General features: G+C 39.6%; 1 protein-coding gene across 1 annotated transcript in view; it reads left to right on the top strand.

Moving 5' to 3' along the window:
- Nucleotides 1–19,663, top strand: part of KIF11 (kinesin family member 11) — a 55,527-nt gene that overhangs the window by 23,934 nt on the left and 11,930 nt on the right. The window contains exons 10-18 of the mRNA XM_060191934.1: nt 1,748–1,836; nt 3,771–3,858; nt 4,470–4,658; nt 6,501–6,708; nt 9,749–9,921; nt 11,926–12,051; nt 12,543–12,701; nt 13,641–13,747; nt 18,196–18,475. Of these exons, the coding sequence (XP_060047917.1) occupies nt 1,748–1,836; nt 3,771–3,858; nt 4,470–4,658; nt 6,501–6,708; nt 9,749–9,921; nt 11,926–12,051; nt 12,543–12,701; nt 13,641–13,747; nt 18,196–18,475 (1,419 nt within the window). The remainder of the gene's footprint in view (nt 1–1,747; nt 1,837–3,770; nt 3,859–4,469; nt 4,659–6,500; nt 6,709–9,748; nt 9,922–11,925; nt 12,052–12,542; nt 12,702–13,640; nt 13,748–18,195; nt 18,476–19,663) is intronic.

Here is a 19,663-nt window from a genome sequence, read left to right on the forward strand (position 1 = left end):
GGATAAACCTTGACCCTAACTATCCCTTTTTCCCCCAGGGGGTGGGAGGTAATGTGGTCGTTATGCAGGAGACTTTCGTGTCTGAGCCCCCAGGGTTTCAGGTTCAATTCTAGATACTGTCACAAGCCAGAGCCAAAATGGTTCTGGTGAAAAGATGAAAGAGGGGGTCCAGGTGGTGGTGCACCTGGTTAAGCACACATGTTACAGTGCACAAGGACCCAGGCTCAAGCCCCTGGTCCCCACCTGCAGGGGGAAAGCTTTTAGAGGGTGAAGCAGGGCTGCATGTGTCTCTCTGTCTCTCTCTCTATATCCCCCTTCCTCTCAATTTCTGGCTGTCTCTATCCAATAATAAAATAAATATATTTTTAAAAAAGATGAAAGAAAAGAAGGAAAGAGAAGTGAGGAAGGAAGGAATAAGTATCAAGAGGTGAATTCAAGGTCTTTTGTGTATAGGATACCAGTGGTATTTATTTATTTTTGGTAAATACCCTTTTCTTTATGTTTTTATTTTTATGATTTTTTATTATCTTTACTATTTTTTAATATTTATTTTCCCTTTTGTTGCCCTTTTTTATTATTGTAGTTATTATTGTTGTTGATGTTGTTGTTAGGACAGAGAATTGGAGAGAGGAGGGGAAGACAGAGAGGGGGAGAGAAAGACAGACACCTGCAGACCTGCTTCACTGTCTGTGGAGCAACTCCCCTGCAGGTGGGGAGCTGGGGGCTCGAATTAGGAACTATACGTTGGTCCTTGCGCTTTGCACCATGTGCACTTAACCTGCTGTACTACCGCCTGACTCCCTATTATATTTATTTATTTATTTATTGGATAGACAGCCAGAAATCAAGAAGAAAGAGGGAGATAGAGAAGGCAAGAAACAGAGAAACCTGCGGCCCTGCTTTACCACTTGCAAAGCCTTCCCCCTGCAGGTGGGGACCAGGGCTTGAACCTGGGTCCTTGTGTACTGTAACATGTGCACTCAACCAGGTACGCCACACCCAGCCCCAATATTCTTCATAAATGGTAATGGCTGGTTCTTTCTTTGTGTGAGGAATTGCTGATACTCAAATTTCTTGACTCATTTCTTTAAGACTTAAAAGTTGTGATGGTGTAGTGAAGAGAGCATTGGACTCTTTAAAAAATTTTTTTTTTTAAATTTGATTTTTTAATTTATTTTCCCTTTTTGTTGCCCTTGTTTTCTATTGTTGTTGTGATTGTTGTCGTCGTTGTACATACATAACATTTCTCAATTTTCCACATAACAATACAAACTCCACTAGGTCCTCTGCCATCCTGTTCCAGGACCTGAACTCTCTCTCCCACTTTATTACACTTTTTAATGTTTTAAAACATATGAGGGCTAACTTAAAAAAAATTTTTTTATATTTGTTTATTTCCCCTTTTGTTGCCTTTGTTTAACATTGTTGTGGTTATTGGTGTCATTGTTGTTGGAGAGGACAGAGAGAAATGGAGAGAGGAGGGGAAGACAGAGAGGGAGAAAGAAAGACACCTGCAGACCTGCTTCACCACCTGTGAAGTGACTCCCCTGCAGGTGGGGAGCCTGGGGCTTGAACTGGGATCCTTATGCCGGTCCTTGTGCTTTGTGCCACATGCGCTTAACCCGCTGCGCTACCACCCAACTCCCAAGAGGGCTAACTTTTTGTTTTCTTTGCTAAATATCTGCCCTGAGCTGAATTAGAAAAAGTTAAACACTAAATGGGTACCTACAGCTTCCTTCTTTTACAGGAATATACCGAAGAGATAGAACGTCTGAAACGAGATCTTGCTGCGACCCGTGAAAAGAATGGAGTTTACATTTCAGAAGAAAATTTTAGGTAAGCTCTTGACTATGGAAATTTATTCCCAAGAATAAGCATTTTCTAATGTCAGGCTGTTTGGAGTATTTGACAGTTAATCTTTATAACTAGTGCTTCCTATAAATGCTTCTTTTAGTTGTGATGTTAAGTAGTTATCAATCAGTTATATAAATCTTGGCTTTATATAAAATTATAAGCTTACAAGATCCTGTGCAGGTCCTTGCACTCTGTACTATATGCACTTACCCCAGTGCAGCACCGCCTGGCCCCTCCAGCTTCTCTTTTAGTCATTGTTATCTGTAGCTAATAATTGAAAGGCATTTGCATTTATGAAATCCTTGTCATTTAAGTATAGCATGGAGTTGAAAGTTGCTGGTAGTTACAAAGGAACTAGGAGAATACAAAAAATAACCCTCAGTCCTGAAACTTGGTAATGCTCAAGAAACCAGAAAACCCCATTATGGTAGACTGTAATTATCTGCCCTAAAATACCGGATGTGAACGAAGAGACTCTGTTGCAGAGAAATATTCCTTGCTCATATAAAGTTAGTCATGTGGCAGGAGTATATATGTTGGCTTGTATCTTGGGGTACATATGCAGGGCGTGTAAGTGTTCTGTATACAGAATTGCATAGTTCGTTTCTCTAATTTTTAAAAAAAATATTTTATTTATTTATGAGAAAGATAGGAGGAGAGAGAAAGAACCAGAAATCACTCTGGCACATGTGCAACCCTGGGATCAAACTCAGGACCTCATGCTTGAGAGTCCAAAGCTTTACCACTTTGCCACCTCCCGGACCACTGTTTCTCTAACTTAAAAAAATATATATATTTATTTATTATTGGATAGAGACAGAAATTGAAAGGGAAGGGAGAGATAGAGAAGAGAGAGACACCTGCAGTCCTGTTTCACCACTTGTAATGCTGTACCCCCCACCCCCTGCAGGTGGTGACCAGGGGCATAAACCTGGATCCTTGCACACTGTAGAGTGTGCTTATTCAGGTGCTGGCTTCCCCCATTTCTCTAATTTTTTATTTTTAAAAAATCAGTGAATCTGTATCTCCTTTCTTTCTTTCTTTCTTTCTTTCTTTCTTTCTTTCTTTCTTTCTTTCTTTCTTTCTTTCTTTTTTTTTTTTTTTGTCTCCAGCGTGCCCACACTAGGAATCCACTGCTCCTGGAGGCCATTTTTCCCATTTTGTTACCCTTGTTATCCTTGTTGTCATTGCTCTTGTTGCTGGATAGGACAGAGAGAAATCAAGAGAGGAGGGGAAGACAGAGGGGAGAGAAATTTTGTATCTTTTTTTTTCTCTTCTTTGCAACTGGGGCTTGGTGCCATTTCAGCTGTAGGCAGACTTTCTCTTCCACCTTTTTTTTTTTTTTAGATTTTATTTATTTATGAGAAAGATAGGAGGAGAGAGAAAGAACCAGACATCACTCTGGCACATGTGCTGCTGGGGATCAAACTCGGGACCTCATGCTTGAGAGTCCAAAGCTTTACCACTTTGCCACCTCCCGGACCACTCTTTTTCTTTTTAAAAAAATTTTTTTTGTTATCATTTATTTATTAGATAGAGACAGCCAGAAGTCTAGAGGAAGGTAGAGACAGAGAGGGGAAGGGACAGAGAGACACCTGTAACACTGTTTCACCATTTGCAAAGCTTTCCTTCTGCAGGTGTGCAGGTGGGGACCAGGGGCGCTCAACCAGGTGTGCCACAACCTGTTCCCTCCACTCCATTTTTCTAGATAGATAGGGAGAAACTAGAGACACCACAGTACTGTCCACTATTTACAAAGATATCTCCTTGGCTCCTTGCAGTGTGTATTTATTACTTGTTGACACTTAGACGTCATGGTTTTAATGAGTAGTAAAGATGTTGTATTGCTACAGCTGTAGTAGACTACATTTTATAGGAACTGGGAAAAATTTTTAACTGTTAAATTCCTATTTTAGAGCCATGAGTGGAAGACTAACCATTAAAGAAGAACAGATTGCAGAATTGGAAGGGAAAATTGGTGTCCTTGAGGAGGAACTAACGAGGGTAAACATTCTAAATAATAGTGAATATTGTGGAAAAATGCAAATATTAAAATATATGAGGGATCTGATTTTTTTTTCCATATAACCTACATGTTAGAAGTTGTTTGGCAGGCTGATTGGCACAGTGTAGAGTATTGAGTATTGGGTTTTCAGTGAAGCCCAAGATCATGAACTCAGCCTCCCCACGAGTGCCTGTGCCAGAGTGATGTTGTGGTTCTCTCATTCTCTTTCTCTCACAGAGAAATAAGAGGAAAAGGCAACGCCAAGGGAAGAGAGGGAGGTGGTGGAAAGGAGAGAATAGGAGATTGTGGGCTGACGAGATAGCACAGTAATTTATGCAAGAGGCTCCTCATACCTGAGGCTCAGAAGTCCTAGATTTAATCCCCACCATCCCCCACAAACCATAACTGAGCAGTGTTCTGGTCTAAAAAATGTTGTATCATAATTTTGTTATCATTAGTGATAAAGCATTATTTTGACTTTTATATTAGTCCAATATTATTTATATACTGAATTGTACAGTTTTAGTGTTCAAGTTAAATGGTGAATGCTCACACATATTATTAACATGCTTATGAGATAACTGATATAAAACAAATATTTTATATTTAGGTTACAGAATTGTTTATGGATAATAAAAATGAACTTGATCAGTGTAAATCTGACCTACAAAATAAAGCACAGGAGCTTGAAACCACTCAAAAACATTTACAAGAAACGAGGGTACAGCTTTTTCAAGAAGAATTTATCACCTCTGCTTTGGAAAGTACTGAGGAGAAACTCCATGATACTGCTAGCAGGGTTTGTATTTTAGTTTCTACTTACCTTAAAAAATTGTAGAATAGGGAGTTGGGCAGTAGCGCAGCTTAAGCGCACATGGCACAAAGCATTACGGGCTGGAGTAAGGATCCCGGTTCAAGCCCCCGGCTTCCCATGCCAATTTAAAAAAATGTTCTTTTGCTATTTTTATTTTAAATTATCTTTTTTGGAGTTGTTGACTTAAGAAAAAAACTGTTCCTGAGACTTACGAATAAATAGAATATGACTTTAATGTTTTTGGTGGACATTTAGAATCATGTTGTATGTGCTGGGCAGTTGCACACTTGGTAGATCATAATGCGACCACATGCAAGAACCCTGTTCGAGCCCCTACTCTCCACCTGCTTGGGGGAACACTTCAAAAGTGGTGAAGCAAATCTACAATTCATTAGTCTTTCCTTCCTATCTTCCACCCTTCTTTCCTTCCTTCCTTCTTTTCTCCCCCTTCTCTCTCAATTTCTCTCTTTCCTATCAAATAAAATAGTAAAAAAAGAAAAAAGGAAAGAAAAGAAAAGGGGAGTTGGGCAGTAGCGCGAAGCACAAGGACCGGCATAAGGATCCCGGTTCCAGCCCCCGACTCCCCACCTGCAGGGGTATCGCTTCACAGGCGGTGGAGCAGGTCTGCAGGTGTCTATCTTTCTGTCCCCCTCTCTGTCTTCCATATTTCTCCATTTCTCTCTGTCCTATCTAACAATGATGACATCAATAATAACTACAACAACAATAAAAAAACAAGGATAACAAAAGGGAAAATAAATATAAAAATAAAAAGATAAATATTAAAAAAAAAGAAAAGAAAATGTGGCCAGGGTGGGGGGTAGATAGCATAATGGTTATGCAAACAGACTCTCATGCCTGAGGTTCCAAAGTCCCAGGTTCAATCCCCTGCACCACCATAAGCCAGAGCTGACCAGTGCTCTGGTAATAAAAAAAAAAAAAAAAACAACGAAAATGTGGCCACCAGTAACAGTGGATTTGTAGAGCTATCAGTGATCCCCAGTGATAACCTGTTAGCAATAAAAAGAAGGGGGGGCCGGGTGGTGGCACACTTGGTTGAGCACACGTGTTACAGTGTGCAAGAACCTGAGTTTGAGCCCCTTCTCCCTGTCTGACCGGAAAGCTTCACAAGTGGTGGAACAATGCCACATGTGTCTTATCTCTCTCCCTTTCTTTTTTTTTTTCTTCTCCCTTTCTATTACTTGCTTCCCTCTCAATTTCTGGCTGTGTCTGTCCAATAAATAAAGATAATAAAAAAGTAATGTTGTAATGTTTTTTCCCTATCATTTAGATTGCCAATCGTAAATTAATTTTTATTTTTTATTGAGTATGCTCATAAGGAAATGGCACATAATAGGAGAGAAATTATAAGAGAACATATGATTTTTTGGTCAAAATCAGTTTTCCTTACCTAGATGGCTTGGGAAGTTGAAATAAATATTTCTGGGTGGGGCTGGGTGGTGGTACACCTGGTTGAACACCCATGTTGCAGTGCTTAAGGACCCAGGTTTGAGCCCCCGGTCCCCATCTGCAGGGGGAAAACTTTGCAGATGGTGAAACAGGGCTGCAGGTCTGTCTCTTTCCCTCTCTGTCTTCCCCTTCCTCTCAACTTTTGGCTGTCTCTGTCCAATAAATAAAGATAATAAAAAAACTAAAAAAAAAATATTTCTAGGCAACTGAATAAATTAGCAAACTTTTGAAAAGTCCTTCTGATACAAAGTTTAAAACTTAGTTTTCAGAAGATATCTTTCTGTAGCACAAAGATTTTCATTGATTGCTCTTGTCACATACATTTTATTAACATTTATTTTTAAAAACCATATATAGTTGCTTAACACAGTTGAGGAAACTACAAAAGATGTATCTGGTCTCCATTCCAAACTCGATCGGAAGAAGGCAGTTGATCAGCACAATGTAGAAGCTCAAGATGTTTTTGGCAAAAACCTGAACAATCTCTTTAATAGTATGGAAGAACTCATTAAAGATGGCAGCTCAAAGCAAAAAGCTATGTTAGATGCTCACAAAACCTTGTTTGGTAAGTTTTATAATTTCTATTTATTCCAATCTTGTCTTTTATTTGTTTTTTGATAGGACAGAGAGAAATTAAGAGGGGAAGGGGAGGATAGAGTGGGAGAGAGATAAAGAGACACCTGCAGACCATCACTTCTTGTGAAGTGACCTCCCTGCAGAGGATGGAGCTGGGGGCTCAAACTTGGATCCTAGTGTGGGTCTTTGCACTCGTACTATATGCCCTTAACCTGGTGTGCCACCACTCAGCGCACTAATTCCAATCTTTGAACATTTTTTGTGAGGCTAATTTCAAAACAGATGATTTAATAATCTCATGAAGTACATAGATGACAGTGTCACTTGTCCCCTCCAATGCTCATTCTGTCTGTTCACATGAGGGATTAATGGTTTTGCTGCCTTTACATTAAAGCACATCTTAGATGGACTACCTCTCTCACTTTCTGTAACATAACTTCTGCTTATTAAACAGTAACTAGGTTTATTTTTATATATTATTTATTTATTTACTTATTGTTAATTTTTTTAACCTTTTTTTATTATCTTTATTTTTATTGTATAGAGATAGCCAGAAATCAAGAGGGAAGGAAGAGATAGAGAAGGAAAAAGACAGAGAGACACACCTATAGACCTGATTCACCACTTGCAAAGCTTTCCCCCTGCAGGTGGGGACTGGGGGATTGAACTTGGGTCCTTAAGCTTTCTAACCTGAGCACTAAACGAGGTATGCGACCACCCGGCCCAAGTAACTAGGTTTATAACTAAGCTTAGAAATGTTCCCATCTCCCTGATTCTACCTCATCCTCCATAGATACTACTGTTAAATAATTTGTTGGGCTTTCTTTCTTTCCTTTTAATGTTTTAAATTATCTTTATTTATTGGGCAGAGACAGCCAGAAATCAAGAGGGAAGGGGGAAATAGAGAGGTCGAGAAACAGGGAGATACCCACAGGCCTGCTTCACCACTTGTGAAGCTTTCCCACTGCAGGTGGGGACTGGGGGCTTGAACCTGGGTCCTTGCGCATTGAAATGTGTGCGCTTAACCAGGTGCGCCACCACCCAGCCCCATGGGTTTTCTTTCTAGAAATCCCCTATACATTAATTTATTTTTGCTACTTCTTAATGAATGTATATTTTAAAAGATTTTAAAATATTTATTTATTCCCTTTTGTTGCCCTTGTTTTATTGTTTTAGTTATTGTTATTGATGTCGTTGTTGTTGGATAGGACAGAGAGAAATGGAGAGAGGAGGGGAAGACAGAGAAAGATAGATAGATACCTGCAGACCTGCTTCATTGCTTGTGAAGTGACTCCCTGCAGGTGGGGAGCCAGTGGCTCGAAATGGAATTCTTTTTTATTTATTTATTTATTTATTTATTTATTTATTTATTTATTTATTTTTTCCTCCTCCAGGGTTATTGCTGGGCTCGGTGCCTGCACCATGAATCCACCGCTCCTGGTGGCCATTTTTTTTTTCCCCCCTTTTGTTGCCCTTGTTGTAGCTTCGTTGTGGTTATTATTATTGCCCTTGTTGACGCAATTCGTTGTTGGATAGGACAGAGAGAAATGGAGAGAGGAGGGGAAGACAGAGAGGAGGAGAGAAAGATAGACACCTGCAGACCTGCTTCACCGCCTGTGAAGCGACTCCCCTGCAGGTGGGGAGCCGGGGGCTCGAACCGGGATCCTTACGCCGGTCCCTGCGCTTTGCGCCACGTGCGCTTAACCCACTGCGCCACCGCCCGACCCCCCTCGAAATGGAATTCTTATGCTGGTCCTTGTGCTTTGTGCCACCTGCACTTAACCCGTGGAGCTACTGCCCGACTCCCTGTGACTGTATATTTTTAAAAGACATTTGCTTATTTCTTTATTTTGCTTGCTGTGGTTTATAGTTAAAGGTCTTATGTACCACCAAATATGTCATTTGTATTGATACTGTAGAACATATGTGTACTATATTAAAAGTATTTCCTTCTGGGCTGGCTGGTAGCTGGCTGGTGGAGCATACACTTTACCCTGCCTAAGTGGCCTGGTTCTAGCCTCCGGCACTGTATGACGTTACCTAACACAAAAGTAAGCTTCTCAAATGAGGTGCTGCTATGGTTCCTCCTTTCTTTGTTTCCTTCTTTGCCTCTGTACAACTGCTGCTGCTGCTCCTCCTCCTCCTCCTCATTCTCCTCCTATGTTTATTTATTTATATTTATTTATTTATGAGAAAGAAGAGAGAGTCAAAGTATCACTCTGCCATATGTGATGCTGGAGACTGAATTTAGGACCTTATGCATAAAATTTCAACATTTTAGGGAATCAGGCAGTAGCGTAGTGGGTTAAGCACAGGTGGCGCAAAGTGCAAGGACCGGAGTAAGGATCCTGCTTCACAACCTGTGAAGCAGGTCTGCAGGTGTCTATCTTTCTTTCCCCCTCTCTGTTTTCCCCTCATCTCTCCATTTCTCTCTGTCCTATCCAACAATGACAACATCAATAACAACAATAATAAAACAACAAGGGCAACAAAAGGGAATAAATAAATATATATAAAAATTTCAACATTTTATCCACTGTGCTATTTCACAGGTCACTGTCTCTCTCTTTTTCTTTCTTTCTTCCTTTCTTTCTTTCTTCCTACATTTGTTATTTATCAGAAAAGTAGGAGAGAGAGAAAGAGCCAGCCATTACTCTGGTACATGTGCTCCCAGGAATTGAACTCAGGATCTCATGCTTGAGAGTCTAATGCTTTAATTCACTGAGCCAACTCCTAGACCACTGTCTCTCTGTTTCTGTGATTAAATGGTTATACAAAGAGAGCCAGAGCTTTTGGTGGTGGTGTGTGTCTGGTGGGGGGATTTGAACCTGTGACTTTGGAGCCTCAGGCATAAGAGTCTTTCTCTTTTTTTTTTCTAGCGTCTCTTTGTATAATCATTAAGCTATCTATCCTCTGCCCTGACTCAGTTACTTTAAGCTTATTTGTTACTAAAATTTTCACAATAATGGTTTTAAACCTGTTGGTGGTGCTGATATTAAATGTTTTATTTCTTTTTTTTTTTTTTTTAGGTAACTTGCTGACTTCCAGTGCCTCTGCATTAGACACCATTACTACAACAGCACTTGGGTCACTTACATCTATTTCAGAAAATGTGTCTACCCATGCTTCTAAAATATCCAATATGATATTACAAGAACAATCATTGGCAGCAGAAAGTAAAACTGAACTTCAGACATTGATCGTTAGTAAATCTCCGCACTTTTATTTTTTAATTTTTTTATTATTATTATTTTTTAATATTTATTTTATTTATTTATTCCCTTTGTTGCCTTTGTTGTTTTATTGTTGTAGTTATTGTTGTTGTCATTGTTGGATAGGACAGAGAGAAATGGAGAGAGGAGGGGAAGACAGAGAGGAGGAGAGAAAGATAGACACCTGCAGACCTGCTTCACCGCCTGTGAAGTGACTCCCCTGCAGGTGGGGAGCAGGGGGCTGGAACCGGGATACTTACACCGGTCCTTGCGCTTTGCACCTAACCTGCTGCGCTAAGGCCCAACTCCCTCTTTTTTTTTTTTTTTTTTTTCATTTTAACCAGAGCACTGCTCAGCTCTGGCTTATGGTGGTGTGGGGAATTGAACCTGGGACTTCAGAACCTCAGGCATGAGAGTCTGTTTGCATAACCATTATGCTATTTACCCCACCCTCTATACCTATTTCTAATGTATCATAAGTTATTTAAAATTTTTTTTTATTATCTTTATTTATTGGATAGAGATAGCCAGAAATTGAGAGGCAGGGGGAGATAGAGAGGGAGCAAGCCAGAGAGACACCTGCAGCACTGCTTCACCACTTGTGAAGCTTTCCTCCTGCATGTGGGGACTGGAGGTTTGAACCCAGGTCTTTGCACATTATAACCTGTGCTCAACCAGGTGTGCTACCACCCAACCCTCATAAGTTATTTATTTATTTATTTTTTATTTAATTTAATTTATTTTATTTATTCCCTTTTGTTGCCCTTGTTGTTTTATTGTTGTAGTTATTATTGTTGTCATTGTTGTTGGATAGGACAGAGAGAAATGGAGAGGGGAGGGGGAAGACAGAGAGAGGGAGAGAAAGATAGACACCTGCAGACCTGTTTCACTGCTTGTGAAGCGACACCCCTGCAGGTGGGGAGCCAGGGCTTGAACCAGGATCCTTATGCGGGTCCTTGTGCTTAGCGCCACCTGCACTTAACCCACTGCTCTACAGCCCGACTCCCAAGTTATTTATTTTTTAAAATTTTTTATATTTTCCCTTTTGCTGCTCTTGTTGTTTTTCATTATTGTTGTAGTTACTATTGTTGTTATTGATGTCCTTGTTGTTAGATAGGACAGAGAGAGACAGAGAGAGGAGGGGAAGACGGGGAGAGAAAGATAGACACCTGCAGACCTGCTTCACCGCCTCTAAAGCAACTCCTCTGTAAGGTGGGGAACCGGGGGCTTGAACTGGTATCCTTATGCCTGTCCTTGCGCTTTGTGCCACATATGCTTAATCTGCTGTGCTACTGCCTGACTCCTCATACGTTCTTTTAAAAAAGATTTTATTTATTTATTTAAGTACACATGGCGCAAAGTGCACGGACTGGCATAAGGGTCCCAGTTCAAGCCCTCAGCTCCCCACCTGCAGGGGAATTGCTTCACAAATGGTGAAGCAGGTCTGCAGGTGCCTCTTTCCCCCTCTCTGTCTTCCCCTCTTCTCTTGATTTCTCTCTGTCCTATCCAACAACAACAACAACAGGGATAACAACAATAACAACCACAACAAGGGCAACAAAATGGGAAAAACAGCCTCCAAGAGAAGTGGATTCATAGTGCTAGCACCGAGGCCCAGCAATAACTCTGGAGGCAAAATAAATAATTAATTAAAAGTAAATTTTTTAAAAAATCTATTATCAGGAGCTGGGAGATAGTTCATCTGTAGAGTGCATGCTTTACCATGCACGAGGACCCAGGTTCAAGCCATCACATAGGGACAACATTCAAAGAGGAAGCCTCATGAGTGGTGGAGCAGTGCTGTAGTCTCTTTCTCTATTTCTGTTGCTCACATTCTAAAGAAAACAAAGATGAAAAGGAGTCCTTCAAGAGTTCAGCTCCCTTATGCTTTCTTCTGTTTTTTTTGGAATCATGCAGATAGAAAAATACAGAATTTAACTAGCAGGTTATTGAAATGAAAACACTGTTAAAAGACTTGTTTTTCTTTAAAACAGAATGAATTCAAAACTGAACTCTTAAATAAATTGGGAACAGTTTTATCCCCCACTGTGGTGTCTATCCTGGAAATCAATAGTCAACTAAAGCATATTTTCAAGACTTCATTGACACTGACTGAAAAGGTAACAAAGGTGTTTTTAATATCAAAATCAAATGTGTAAGAAAGAAATCTTGTCTATCTGTTGCCACACCTGGATATATACCTACATAGAAAACCAGGTTTTCTATGTAGGTATATGAAAAAAGGTTATGACGAGTCTGGAGTAAGGAAGAATGACACTTTCTACCACCGATATGGTAGAGAATCATGATTTAAGAAAAATGAGGGAAGATAATGTTTCAGTTTACATAGTAACATATATACATATAGTGGATGAGGAAGATACATATATGTGCATATATACACATGCATATATGTATACTTATATATGTTTAACCTGGAAGTATTCAAGAAATGTTAGTAGTACTGAGCTTTCAGTGAGTTGGGGGACAGGGGCTAACTGGTGTTTCAGAGCTGCAGTGGAAAAAGGATTTTGCATATTATTTCTGTATATTTAAAGAATAAAATAATTATCTATGAAAAGCTTAAAACCAATATATGTATTTTTCAAAGATAGAAGATCAGAAAAAGGAAATGGATGACTTTCTCAGTACACTGAGTAGCAATCTACACGAACTACAGGAAAGTACAACTTTTTCCTTGGCTGAGTCACAGAAGGAGTGTGAAAACTTGACTGAAGACCTTAAGTCCATAAAGAAAATCCACTCGCAGGTATCTTATTTAGCAGACTTAGGGAGTGTCACAGTTTAAAATTTTTTTAAAAATCTTTATTTATTGAATAGTGACAGCAGACATTGAGAGGGGTGGAGGTGGTAGAGAGGAAGAGAGACACCTGCAACAGTGTTTCACCACTCACAAAGCCTTCCCCCTGCAGGTGGGGACCAGGGGCTTGAACCTGGGTCCTTGTGCACTGTAATGTGTGCACTCAACCAGGTGCATTAGCACCTGGCCCCAAAGTTTTATAATTTTTTTTAATATTTATTTTATTTATTTATTCCCTTTTGTTGCCCTTGTTGTTTTATTGTTGTAGTAATTATTGTCGTTGTTGTTGGATAGGACAGAGAGAAATGGAGAGAGGAGGGGGAGAGAAAGATAGACACCTGCAGACCTGCTTCACCGCTTGTGAAGTGACTCCCCTGCAGGTGGGGAGCCAGGGCTCGAACCGGGATCCTTTTGCCGGTCCTTGTGTTTTGCGCCACCTGCACAACCCGCTGCACTACAGCCCGACTCCCAAGTTTTATAATTTTTAACTTATAATTTCTCAAAATATTATGTGTTTGTATTTTAACTTGGTAAATTGTTTCTTTTTCTTATTTTATTTATTTATTTATTGGATAGAGACAGAAAGAAATTGAGAGGGGAAGGGAAAGGAGGGAGAGGAGACACCTGCAGGCTTTTTCATCACTCATGAAGCTTTCCTTCTGCAGATGGGGACCAGGGGCTTGAACCTGTGTCCTTGTGCACGGTAATATGTTCACTTAACCAGGTGCATCACCGCTTGGCCCCTAAATTATTTCTTTCTAGGGAGGGTAACATGAATAATTATTCCATTACTATTATTCCAGATTGTTACTTTATATTGATATTTTTCTATATTGAAAAACAGTTCTGATAATTTTTTCTCTTTTCCCACAACTGTCTTATAATAAGGAGCTTTCTCAGTTGATCAGTCTTTGGGAAAACAGATTCTGTGCTTTGGAGGAAAAATGTGAGAACATCCAGAAGCCTCTTAATAATATCCAAGAAAACACAGAACAGTAAGTTGTTTCTAAATTCTGTTTAATTTTCCCTTGTCTGACATTATTTCAGACTTTACAAGAAATAAAAAAGCTTCCAGTCATACAAATATTTTCAATCCAATTTCTCAGTTAGCATTTTATTATGCTTGCTTCATCATTCTCATTCCCTTTTCCCTTCCCCCTATAGTAATACACACACAGACATATTCAGATACATAAGTACATCTTTTCTGAATTCACTGAGTAGGTTATACCTGTGGTTGTTTTAAATATTTCATGTGTATTTCCTAAAATCCAGAATACTCATATGAATACATTTAATGAAAATTAATATTGGTAAATACTTTTATTTTTTTACCAGAGCCCTGTTGAGCTCTGGCTTATGGTGGTATGGGATACGGAACCTGGGACCTTGTAGCCTCAGGCATGAGAGTCTGTTTACATAACCATTATGCTATTATTAGGCCAGGTATATACTTTTATCTCAATATAGAGACTTAATTTAAATTTAGCCAGTTGTTCGGAGAAATAATACTGATTTTCATGTTTTGGGGGTACTTTTTTACCTTTCTTCAGGTTGTTTGTTACTATGCTGTACCCATCACCAAGGTGACGATATCCCTCTTCCCCTGCTCATTTGAACCCTCTACCTCTCCTCCCACCTTGTTTGGTGACTTTTCTGCACCAGAATCTCAGGGTTTGTTTTTGACTTTTTTTTTTCTTTTGGCTTTATTTCTTTATATTTCACCTATCAGTGAAAGCATATGGTATAATAATAAATATATTTTCTAATTATTTATAAAAAGGAAACATTGACTAAACCATAGGATGAGAGGGGTACAACTCCACACAGTTCCCACCACCAGAACTCCCTATCCCATCCCCTCCCCTGATAGCTTTCCTGTTCTTTAACCCTCTGGGAGTATGGACCCAAGGTCATTGTGGGATGCAGAAGGTTGAAAGTCTGGTTTCTGTAATTGCTTCCCGGCTGAACATGGGCGTTGACAGGTCGATCCATAATCCCAGCCTGCCTCTCTCTTTCCCTAGCAGGGCAGGGCTCTGGGGAATCAGAGCTCCAGGACATATTGGTGGGGTTGTCTGTCCAGGGAAGTCTGGTAGGCATCATGCATCTGGAACCTGGTGGCTGAAAAGAGAGTTAACATACAAAGCCAAACAAATTGTTGACCAATCTTGGACCTAAAGGCTGGAATAGTGCAGATGAAGAGTCGGGGCGGGGGGCCTCCATTTTGTAGATAGCTAGTAGATATATTTTAGTTATATTCCAAAGGGCCTGTGGCTATACTAGTTTTTTTTTTTTTTTCCTTTCGTTTTCCCCCCGAGCCTAAAATATGCATGTGAATCCAAGTTATTGTCTGGGGAGATGATGTCATGACTAGAAAAAGGACCAGAAAGCTGGATCAGGGAAGAGTGAAGCTCCGTAATATGGGAAAGGTGTATAAATATTGTTGACTGTAAACCCCATCGATTCGATGTGATCTGGGGCCCATATTCAGCTTAGGAGCCTATATGACCTCTGCATCTCTGTAGATCTGAGCTCACATTCTGTGGTCAAGAGTAGGAACATTCCAAGCTGCCCCAATATCGACCCATCTTCCTCAGGTAGAGTATGTTGTTCATCCTCCCTTTGGAGGATAATAATAGATATTTTTAAATTAATTCACTTTCAAATAATTTACAGTTTTGTGTGTAATGAAAGAACCTTGTAATAAAAGGAATCCCCAATTCCTCCTTTTCTCTTATATATTCTTTTTATATATTCTACTTTTAGATAAATCTGTATTGTAGCCCTGCATAGCTTCCCTCACTACAGGTGGGGGCTTCAACCTTGATCCTTACACCTTGTGATATGTGCACTCAGTCAGGTGTGCCATTTTTGATTTTTTTTCCTTTTGTTTATACTTGTGAACTTCTGACTACTTCAGTGATTTTAAAGGGAATGCTGGAGTAGGGTTGAAATGGGAATGGAGCTATCTGTGTGAAGGGAGATTTTTCTTTTTTTTAACGTTTTATTTATTTATTCCCTTTTTGTCCATGTCATATTGCTGTAGTTATTGTTGTTATTGATGTCGTTGTTGTTGGATAGGACAGAGAGAAATGGAGAGAGGAGGGGAAGACAGGGGGAGAGAAAGATAGATACCTGCAGACCCGCTTCACCGCTTGTGAAGCGACTCCCATGCAGGTGGGGAGCAGGGGGCTTGAACCACGATCCTCACGCCAGTCCTTGCACTTGGCACCACCTGCGCTTAACCCGTTGTGCTACTGCCCTACTTCTGCATGAATATTTCTTAAAGACCCATGCAATTCCTTTTTCCTGTCATTCTAACACTAATGTTCCTCATAGTGTAATTCAGAGGCCCTGTATGAGAATTACCAGGTAGTTGGACCTAGGAATCTTGGTGAAGTTTGAGATGTGCTTTTGGTATTTATTTGTGATAATGTGTGAATAAATCTCACTTTTCTATTAGCTTGTGAGTTCCTTGATGATATAGATTCAGGATGATAGTCTCTAACTTTGTCACTCAAATTTCTTTTTCGGTCATTTTCAATTAATTTTTAGATGGACTTAGTTTTTCAACATATTTACTTACTAGCTTAATTGATTTACATATGTGGTCTGCCACCTAATGGTCATAAAAGGTAGCTTTCATTCTCTTCTTAAGATTTAACTCTGGGGGGAGTCTGGCGGTAGTGCAGTGGGTTAAGCGCAGGTGGCGCAAAGTGCAAGGACTGGCATAAGGATCCCTGTTTGAGCCCCTGGCTCCCCACCTGCAGGGGAGTTGCTCCATAGGTGGTGTAGCAGGTTTGCAGGTGTCTTATCTTTCTCTCCCCCTCTCTGTCTTCCCCTCCTCTCTCCATTTCTCTCTCTTCTATCCAACAATGAAATCAATAACAACAAGACCTATAACAATAAAACAACAAGGACAACAAAAGGGAGTAAATAAATAAATATTTTTTTTAAAAAAAGATTTAACTCTGGTTCTTTGAGATCATTTTGAATGCTTTTACAGGCAACTTTCTGAGAGCTAAGTCTTCATTGAATTTAAATGTATAGTCTGATAAACTTTACTTCAAGCTAACGTGTTTGTTGCACCTTTTTTTCCTTAATTTATTTTTATTTTTTATTTTTCCCGTCCCATGTTATGGCTGGGGCTCAGCGCCTGCAGTGTGAATCCACTGCTCCTGGCGGCTATTTTTCCCTTTTGTTGCCCATGTTGTTTATTGTTGTCGTTATTGTTGCTTTATAGGACAGAGAGAAATCGAGAGAGGAGGGGAAGATAGAGAAAGATAGACACCTGCAGACCTGCCTCACCACCAGTGAATTGACTCCCTTGTAGGGAGCCAAGGGCTGGAACCAAGATCCTTATTCCAGTCCTTGCACTTAGCACCATGTGCACTTAACCAACTGTGCTACTCCCCAACCCTGTCACACCTTTTTTATTGAAATGTTTTATAACATAATTGCTGTGACTTATTTGTGCCGTAGAGAGAGCAAAACTGCTTAAAAAGAGAATAACTGGCTGGACAGTTTAGAGACTAGAGTTTGTAGGGGATGCCTTTTAGTAACATAATCTAGTTGAAGGAGGAGTAAAATCATTAGTTAGATTTTATTTTAATAACCACTTAGTTAATCTTTTTTTTTTTTTTTTTTTTGCCTGCCTGCTTGCCTGCCTGCTATGGTTTCAATGGATAGTTCCACTACTTCTGGCAGGCTCTTCCCCTCTTCCCAGACAATAGGTGAGAGACAGAGAGTAGAGTTGGAAAAAGAGCATAGCACTGTGTCACTACTTTCGAAGTTTTCCCTTGCATAGTATTTTCTCCTTACATCAAGGACCCAAACTGGAGTTCTCGCATATAGTAAGGTGTGCACTCTACTGGGTGAACTATCTTTTGACCTCCCGTATTGTTAATATTCTGAGAGGTTACATTAAAAAAAAGTTGTTTAAAGGAGAGCTGGACAGATTTTATGAGAAGAAACATTTTCTAAGGCCATTTAATGACAAATGTTATGTCTATTTGCTGTGAAAATGCACTGGCCAAAGCATCCTTTCTCCATAAGACTGATAAGCTGTGGAAGTCCGGCCGTAGCATAGCGGGTTAAGCGCACATGGCACAAAGCACAAGGACCGGCTTAAGGATCCCAGTTTGAGCTCTGGGATCCCCACCTGCAGAGGAGTCGCTTTATAAACGGTGGTATCTTTCTCTCCCCCTCTCTGTCTTCCCCATCTCTCTCCATTTCTCTCTGTCCTGTCCAACAATGACGACGTCAACAATAATAATAACTACAACAATAAAACAACAAGGGCAACTTGATTAATAGTATCTTCTCTGGAGTCAGACTACCTGAGTTCGAATATACTAACTTATGAGCTTTGTGGTTTGAGCAAATTGTCTATATTCTGAGTCATCCGTTTCCTGTTTACCATGTTAATTTTCTTTTCCTGTAGGAAATCTAAGAATATAATCAATCAAACAACTTCTCAGAGGACAAAATTTTGCTCTGATTCTGATGGTTTGACACAGGAATTCAGACATTTTAGTCTAGAAGGTGCAAAGTTGGTTGACAAATCTGTGAAACACTGTGGTGAACTTAGTAGTAACCTTGAAATAATAACTGAAAAGGCTGAACAGAGAAGCGAAGCTCTGAACAGAGACACACTCTGTTTTGCTGAACGGTGGATGTCTTGCTTAAATAAAAGAGAAGAGGAACTTCAGAATTTGCTTCAGGTAATAACTTTGTAGCTATCTTTGGGGGGAGAAATATGATTACTAGAATATTAGATATTCTTGACTAATAATTAGTATCTTTTTTTTTTAAAGAATTTATTTATTCATGAGAAAAATAGGCAGAGAAAGAATCAGACATGACTGGTACATGTGCTTCTGGGGATTGTATTTGGGATCTCATGGTTGAGAATCCAGTGTGCTTTATCCACTGCACCACCTCCTGGACTACCTAAGAATTAGAATCAAAACAGTTTTTTTTATAATGATGAACTCTTCTCACTGCATTAAAAAAAATTACCTTTACTTATTTGATAGAGACAGCCACAAATTGAGAGAAGGTAGGAGACAGAGAGGGAGGGAGAGAGATACCTGCAGCCCTGCTTCACCACTTGTGAAGCTTTCCCCCTGCAGGTGGGGACCAGAGGCTTGAACCTGGTCCTTGCACACTGTAACATTTGCACTCAAGGAGCCCCCAAAAGAATTTTTAATGTAACAAATGATTAGAATTTTGAAGACTAAATTGTCGATATGTTTACTCATCATCTTAATTCATATATGTGTCTGCTAAATCTTGAAGTTCAAATTTGTCTTACCTTGTATCTATCTTTGAATTTTTTCATTTGTGATTACCTTCCATGAAGGATAATTTCCCTTTTCATATATAATCCCTTCCACTTACATGTGCTTTTTACTTTTCTCCTTACATCAAATTCTATCATTGCTTTCACCAATAATAGGATATTGCTCTGGTTGTCTGAAGGATAACTTGCTAGGTCTGCTAAAACTTAACAATGTTAAGCAATATGTGATTCTTAAAACCAGTAAATAAAGGGAAATCATTAAACACCTGTCTTTCCCATAAGAGTTCTATCTTGGTGTAGCAGGTGGGAGAAACATCTTTCAAAGAAGAATTTTAGCTAATAGAAGGCAGAAGAATTCAGAAAATATTACTGTTTTGCAACCACTGATAAAATAACTCCTGTAGACATTAATGACTTCTTAAACCATTTGATCAAAAACCACCAGGCAACATTGTAATAGGATGACTATAACCAGTCCCTCTGATAGTCTTAACATAACACACAGCCAAAGTTTGTGTGCTTCCAGCACTACCTATAAGTGATTCTTGCCAAAATTAAACATGATTTAGATTAGATCTTACTTTTTGTCACTTGTTGCTGGGTCTTG

This window comes from Erinaceus europaeus, chromosome 1, assembly GCF_950295315.1.
Source record: "Erinaceus europaeus chromosome 1, mEriEur2.1, whole genome shotgun sequence".
In the NCBI taxonomy this organism is placed as follows: domain Eukaryota; kingdom Metazoa; phylum Chordata; class Mammalia; order Eulipotyphla; family Erinaceidae; genus Erinaceus; species Erinaceus europaeus.